Source organism: Hevea brasiliensis, chromosome 8, assembly GCF_030052815.1.
Source record: "Hevea brasiliensis isolate MT/VB/25A 57/8 chromosome 8, ASM3005281v1, whole genome shotgun sequence".
Lineage (NCBI taxonomy): Eukaryota > Viridiplantae > Streptophyta > Magnoliopsida > Malpighiales > Euphorbiaceae > Hevea > Hevea brasiliensis.
Window position 1 is genome coordinate 97,284,102 of NC_079500.1, and position 8,079 is coordinate 97,292,180.

The 8,079-nt window shown below is 34.7% G+C and overlaps 1 protein-coding gene across 1 annotated transcript; it reads left to right on the top strand.

The window, feature by feature from the left end:
- The first annotated feature begins 1,819 nt into the window (after positions 1-1,819).
- On the top strand, positions 1,820-4,250 carry LOC110644029 (wall-associated receptor kinase-like 20). The gene is made up of 3 exons (XM_021796628.2): positions 1,820-2,678; positions 2,798-2,857; positions 2,982-4,250. The coding sequence occupies exons 1-3, from the start codon at positions 1,835-1,837 to the stop codon at positions 4,043-4,045; spliced, it is 1,968 nt and encodes a 655-aa protein (XP_021652320.2). The 5' UTR covers positions 1,820-1,834; the 3' UTR covers positions 4,046-4,250.
- The last annotated feature ends 3,829 nt before the right edge of the window (positions 4,251-8,079 follow it).

Below are 8,079 nucleotides of genomic sequence, written 5' to 3' on the forward strand. Positions count from 1 at the left end.
TTAATAGCATTAATTGAGTTAGAGTTTAGGATGAGTTTGAATTGTAATAAAATGATTTTTACGAATATCTTATCCGTTGTCATCCCCATTATCCCCATTGACAATAGTTAAAAAGTTGAACCTCGACAATAATCACAATGAGGAAAGGGGGTGGTTGTAAAAGAGTGTCTAATGTGGCATCTTCTCTTACAGCCACATTTCTTTTTTTTTTTTTTTAAATTGAATTGAAATTAGTGATTTAAATAGCTAATTTCAATTCGATTTCAATTGAGGATTGAAAGGCCTTAATCAGCCCCTTAATTAAGTGTCAATTCACTATTGATTCGGCCCGACAAATCATTGACTTAGTCTAATCCCATATTTGATCCAAAGCCCATTTCTATTTAATTCACGATTTAAATCGACCCTTTTAATTAGGTATGCTTTACTTCATAATTATGCAAAGTCCACTCTGTACATTTTCTTTTTTATTATTAAAGCAATATTTTCATATTTTCCAGGACTATATGTCTATCATTTTCCTTTTATATGGAAATTGTGGCAGAAGGGGCTATGGAGTTTGAACATGGGAAATTCAAATGCATCTCCTTTTACAAGAAATTGCCTAAATTTTCCACAAAACTTTTGTTGTTAATTTTTGAATTATGCAAGTTTGTTTGCCAGGAAAGTTCAAAATTTCATGTTTGCCAGGAAAGTTCAAAATTTTCCTTCTTTTTGGAGATGGTGGACTAACATTATTGATTCCATGACTACTAAATTTCCACAATAATAATATCTCCTTTCAATACTATATTTTCCTGCTCTTTCCGGGAAAGTGCTCCAACTTAAACTCTTCATGACACATCTACTAACCCACAATATTCCATTCTTGCTACTTTTTATAACTTTTTTTTTTTAATATAAACTTAGCCATTTATACACAGAGGATGAAGAAGAAGTTGATAGATGTAATTAATCCCAAGCTGAATTAATTTTGAGTCGATTCCCTACTTTCATCAATCATAATATCATTCTTTTATGACATTGACACTATTACTCATATATGATTTATATTCTTATCAAGTTAGGATAAAAAGATATAATTAACTACAATTAAACTATTAATTAAATCTGAATTATATATTTCCATTACTATAAACAAATCCTCCATATTTGACTAGTGATTACATTTGTAATTTTGCATAAATTTCCATACTTCTAGCTTAAACAAAAAAAAAAAAAAATTTATAGAAATTATTACCTAAACTTAATTTGCTACAAATTTAAATATATAAATATGTAAGATCTATATATTTAGTAAGTGAATCTCACTATAAAATTTATATCTTAGGTTATAATGAATAGAGTTAAAAAATTTTATAAATTATATAATAAAATCGATGCGTTAATGCACCCGTGAATTAAAAATCAATCGATTATCATTTAAATTTAGAAATATGGGATCACAATTGCATATGATGATAATTTGCCACTCATGCATGCATATTTTGGACTGGTCGTGGTTCTAGTCTTCTAGAATGAGAATATACAGCCCAACTAATCAAGAAGAAAAACTCTTCCTCTTGAATTATATAATAATTTGCTTTCCAGTCCGATATATGTAACTTTTTGGCCGATATTGGAATTATACTATAGAATTTCCCACAGTGAAGATAATTTTCCACAACTACTCTTCTTTTCCTGTATACTTTATTCCCTTGTTTTTCCCGGAAAGTACCCACAAAGTTAGGTGCTTCCATTCCACTAAATTATTCTCCAATCTCTCTAGTCTTTGTCCTTTCTTTACATTGATCTAACGCAAATATTTTTCCATTTTCAATCGAGACTTTTGACCATGGCGTCAACATTGTTCTGCTTGGCTTTATACATATATATTCTCCCAACCACACAGCTTAAAGCCTTCATTTTCATGGAGCCAACACCACGCAACCAACTTTTCCTTGTGGCGGTGCTGCTTTTGTCCGCTGCCACATGCGTATTCTCAGCCAAAAAATGCCCCAACTGTGGCCTTACCTCTGTCCCCTACCCACTCAGCACACAACCCACCTGCGGAGACCAATCATACAAGATAAGGTGCGACGCAGGTGTACTCATTTTTGACACGCTTAACAACTCCTACCCGATAATTTCCATCAATCCATCGAATCAACGGTTGGTTATACAGCCTGCAAATCTGTTACCAAATACCTGCATTTCATCTGATTTTATCCACCTAGGCATCCAGTTGAACTCTTCCTTGCCGTTCAACATTACAGGCGACAACACCGTAATGCTGTTTAATTGTTCCGAGTCGATACTTGATCACCCGTTGGATTGTTCGACGAGCAGCTTGTGCCACTTGTACGTTAAGGGAGAAGAGTACTCTCAGTGCAGGGATTCAAGGTTGTGTTGTACATTCAAAGCAGGCGGGTCAGCGTCGGCGCATAGGATACGGGTCCGAGAAAAAGGGTGTAGAGCTTATAGAAGTTTCATTGGTTTGGATTGGGGTTGGCCGGTGGATAAGTGGCCAGACCCAGGTGTGGAGATCCAGTGGGTGCTTCCTCTGGAACCAGTGTGTGAATCTCAGGTGGATTGTGATGCGGACTCCACGTGTGAGCCTAACCGTGCTGATGGGGTAAAGAGGTGCTATTGCAAGGTTGGTCTTCAATGGAATCCAATCCAAGGAATCTGCAGCCAAAGTAAGTTCAACTGTTGGCAAATTATTAAAAAGCCATAATTTATTGAAAATTTATAAAATTCAATCCAGGGAAATTCATTTGACTAGGTTAACCTAAATGAATCTTGGAATACTATGCAGCTGGTGGGTGTCAAAGTCCTGGAGGATGTAGCAGACAAAAGAAGATTGCACTCATAGTAGGTACTGGCACAATGGAAATTCTCTTTGAAATATTACGAAGATTTCAATTCACGAGTGACATATGTTAAAAGAAGGTAATCTTGATCTAACATCTAACCCAAATACCCAATTGAATTTTGTTTAGGTTTAACTTTCGGCCTTAGTGCATTGGTCTTGGTGATCACCATTGCCATTCTACTCCATAAACGCTATAAACGCATCAGAGAGGCACAAGAACGTCTTGCCAGACACTGCGAAGAAATCTTGAGTGTTGATGGGAGCAAAACAGCAAAGCTTTTTAAAAGTAAAGAGATAAAGAAAGCAACAGACAATTTCTCCAAGGATTGCCTCATAGGCGCCGGAGGCTACGGTGAAGTCTACAAAGGCTGTCTAGAGGATGGCACTGTTGTTGCTGTCAAGTGTGCTAAGATTGGAAACATCAAAGGTACTGATCAGCTTCTCAATGAAGTCCGCATTCTATGCCAAGTCAATCATAGAAGCCTTGTTCATTTGCTTGGTTGTTGTGTTGAGCTCGAACAACCTATCCTAGTTTATGAGTATATTCAAAATGGGACTCTTCTTGATCATTTACAAGGTCTAGGACATGGTGGGAAAAGCCAACTTTCTTGGATACATCGTCTCCGAATTGCCCAGGATACTGCAGAATGTCTCAGTTACCTCCACAACTCTGCTGTTCCTCCAATATATCATCGAGACATAAAGTCGAGCAACATCCTTCTTAATGACAAATTGAATGCTAAGATTTCAGATTTTGGATTATCAAGGTTAGCTTGTAGCGACTTGAGCCACATATCAACCTGTGCCCAAGGAACTATTGGATATCTAGATCCTGAGTACTTCAGGAAATTTCAGTTGACTGATAAAAGTGATGTTTATAGCTTTGGGGTTGTGTTGCTAGAGCTTTTGACTTCTCTAAGAGCAATTGATTTTAGTAGAGGAGAAGATAATGTGAACTTGGCCATTTTTGTTCAGAGGATGATCGAGAAGGAGACGTTGATAGATGTAATTGATCCCATGCTGAGAGAAGTTTCAAGCAATTTGGAACTGGAGAGCATGAATGCATTAGCGCTGTTGGCATTGGCTTGTTTGGAGGAAAAGAGAGAGAATAGGCCTTCCATGAAAGAAGTTGCCGAGGATGTTGAGTACATCTTGAATATCGTAATCACAGAAAATTATGTAGAAAACTAGCTTATGAGCTCCCCTCTACCACTTTCTTTTATCTGTTTCTAGTTTTCTTTAGTTTGTGTTTTTGTTGTAGCTCTTTTACAGTTTTCAAATATGGAGTTTCTTACCCCTCCTTAGATGGGTTTAGTTTGTTTTTTTGTTGTAGCTCTTTTACAGTTTTCAAATATGGATTTTCTTACCCCTCCTTAGATGGGTCTGTTGTTGTATATATCTGCTTGTTTCGCAAGCGGGTGCTTGTTGTTCCATAATGTAAATAATTGTCTATTTACAATAATGATGTAACACTCTCATTTTTTAAAAAATATTAAATATGGTTATTATTTGAATGGAAATAAAATTTATAAAGTTTTAGGGAGAAAAATTTAATTTGAATTTAGACTTAAAAGAAAAGTTTTAAAAGTTTTAGGGTGAAAAATATAATTTTAGAGAATTTAAGGAGTGAAAGGGATATTTTCCTTTAATCGGCAGCTGGCAGCTGAGGGTCACATGATGGACTCCTCTAGTTGCTTTAAAAAAGAAAAAAAAAAAAAAACAGAGAAACAAATAGATTATGAGCTTTTGGATGGGAAATTAACTTTTGAAAAGGTTGAAGGATCAAAATGAAATTTTATTAAAAAAAATATGGACAGCAGGTTTCAACCCACGTTCTCCAGCAGGCTCTATAAAAGAAAAAAAATGGAAATGGGAAGAATAATCGGGAAAGAGGAGAGGAGGAAAAAGAAAGGAAAAGAAAGAAGAGAAGGGAAGGAGGAGAAGAAGAGAAGGGAAGAGGGAGATAGTATTAGATTTTTTTGAGTTTCTCTATTAAGAAAGAACACTAACGAGAGGAAAAGAAGGATTTTAGTCTAGGATACTAGAATTAAAAGGGGAGAAATTGATAAAAAGGTGAACAGTAACAGAAATAGGAGTTTAGTAGGAGCATTATGTTTCTCTTCCGTCTAGGTGAGTTTGGTGTATCTTTTACAATTGATTTTTGGATATGTTAGAGGTCTATATGTGTAGAAGTTATGGTTAAAATTTGGTAATTTTTCAACAATTGGATTTGGAGAAATAAATTGTTGAACACAGGCTATCTGTAATTGGAATTCTAAATTTTGGCTACTGAAGTTTAAGAAAAATAAATATTTATGATACTTAGAAAATTATGAAATTTGGCACAGATGATCTTTAGGATGTTAAGGCTGTTGTGTAAAAATTTAATAAATTTTGGACTTGTGATTTATGAGATATAAATTATTTTGTATGAGTTGTTTGATTAAGTTTGCTTTCTAAAAAATTCAGAATTTGAAGGGTTGGATAAATATGTTGATATCTCATGATTGTCGCAAGGGATTTTGCGGTCGCCTGAACGAACCCTCACCGAAGTGGGAAAGAGAGTGGAGTCGTCACCTTAGTTTTAAGGGAAACTAAAGAAAACCATTTGTGAAAATAAATTGAAATGAAACCACTTCAAGGCAGAGATTCTAGGTTCGGGGTCCGTAAACGGGTGGGGAAGATGTTAGGCACCCCACCTCGTCCCTTAATAAGGGTAAGTAGATTTAATTTTGCATTAGTTAGGAGGGCTTGAATGGATATGTTGATCCTTTTGACTAAAGGAGCATTTGATTTTTTACTAAATTTGGATCACCCAGATACATAAGTAAATGAGACAACCTTAGTGAGTTACTGTTGCATGTTAATCTTATCTAAAAGAACTATTTTATTAAAATTTAATTTAAGAATTGTATAAGAACTCTTCTCCGAACTCTTTAATATTTATTAAAATTTTGAGTTGAGATCGGATAAGAACTCTCCTCCGATCTCTATTAAATCATTAAAAATTTTGAGTTGAGACCGGATAAGAACTCTCCTCCGATCTCTATTTAATGCTTATTAAAATTTTGAGTTGAGACCGGATAAGGACTCTCTTCCGATCTCTATTAAATATTTATTAAAATTTTGATTTGAGACCGGATAAGAACTCTCCTCCGATCTCTATTAAGTATTTATTTAAAATTTTGAGTTGAGACCGGATAAGAACTCTCCTCCGATCTCTATTTAGTATTTAAAGAAACAGAGAAACAAATAGATTATGAGCTTTTGGATGGGAAATTAACTTTTGAAAAGGTTGAAGGATCAAAATGAAATTTTATTAAAAAAAATATGGACAGCAGGTTTCAACCCACGTTCTCCAGCAGGCTCTATAAAAGAAAAAAAATGGAAATGGGAAGAATAATCGGGAAAGAGGAGAGGAGGAAAAAGAAAGGAAAAGAAAGAAGAGAAGGGAAGGAGGAGAAGAAGAGAAGGGAAGAGGGAGATAGTATTAGATTTTTTTGAGTTTCTCTATTAAGAAAGAACACTAACGAGAGGAAAAGAAGGATTTTAGTCTAGGATACTAGAATTAAAAGGGGAGAAATTGATAAAAAGGTGAACAGTAACAGAAATAGGAGTTTAGTAGGAGCATTATGTTTCTCTTCCGTCTAGGTGAGTTTGGTGTATCTTTTACAATTGATTTTTGGATATGTTAGAGGTCTATATGTGTAGAAGTTATGGTTAAAATTTGGTAATTTTTCAACAATTGGATTTGGAGAAATAAATTGTTGAACACAGGCTATCTGTAATTGGAATTCTAAATTTTGGCTACTGAAGTTTAAGAAAAATAAATATTTATGATACTTAGAAAATTATGAAATTTGACACAGATGATCTTTAGGATGTTAAGGCTGTTGTGTAAAAATTTAATAAATTTTGGACTTGTGATTTATGAGATATAAATTATTTTGTATGAGTTGTTTGATTAAGTTTGCTTTCTAAAAAATTCAGAATTTGAAGGGTTGGATAAATATGTTGATATCTCATGATTGTCGCAGGGATTTTGGTCGCTGAACGAACCCTCACCGAAGTGGGAAAGAGAGTGGAGTCGTCACCTTAGTTTTAAGGGAAACTAAAGAAAACCATTTGTGAAAATAAATTGAAATGAAACCACTTCAAGGCAGAGATTCTAGGTTCGGGGTCCGTAAACGGGTGGGGAAGATGTTAGGCACCCCACCTCGTCCCTTAATAAGGGTAAGTAGATTTAATTTTGCATTAGTTAGGAGGGCTTGAATGGATATGTTGATCCTTTTGACTAAAGGAGCATTTGATTTTTTACTAAATTTGGATCACCCAGATACATAAGTAAATGAGACAACCTTAGTGAGTTACTGTTGCATGTTAATCTTATCTAAAAGAACTATTTTATTAAAATTTAATTTAAGAATTGTATAAGAACTCTTCTCCGAACTCTTTAATATTTATTAAAATTTTGAGTTGAGATCGGATAAGAACTCTCCTTCGATTTCTATTAGATCATTAAAAATTTTGAGTTGAGACCGGATAAGAACTCTCCTCCGATCTCTATTTAATGCTTATTAAAATTTTGAGTTGAGACCGGATAAGGACTCTCTTCCGATCTCTATTAAATATTTATTAAAATTTTGATTTGAGACCGGATAAGAACTCTCCTCCGATCTCTATTAAGTATTTATTTAAAATTTTGAGTTGAGACCGGATAAGAACTCTCCTCCGATCTCTATTAAGTATTTATTTAAAATTTTGATTTGAGACCGGATAAGAACTCTCCTCCGATCTCTATTTAATTAAAGTTTTGAGTTGAGAATCGGATAAGAACTCTCTTCCGATCTCTTTTAAATTAACAGGAACCTGAATGGGATCTTTCCGATCTCCCGAATTTTAATTTCAGCTACATGTCATAAGGTCCTAAAGCTAAGGATTCTGACGTTCTAAGGTGCTGGGGGTAAGGCTTCTAATTGATATTTTGTGACTAAATAAGAGAAGCTGGACTGAATTTTGCTGACTTCCCCTAAGGTCACTTTACCAGTACCTATTAATGTCTGATCTATTCTGTTTTGTTTACTTTGGTTTTATTCCACTTTATGGCATCTTGCCGAATTGCCGTTTACGTCAGCCTAATAGTTTGGCTATTTTCCTGACGTGTTATTCAGGCTCTCTCTCTTAAAAGAGACCCTTAAGTTGCAGTTACCTACGTTTTACCCAAC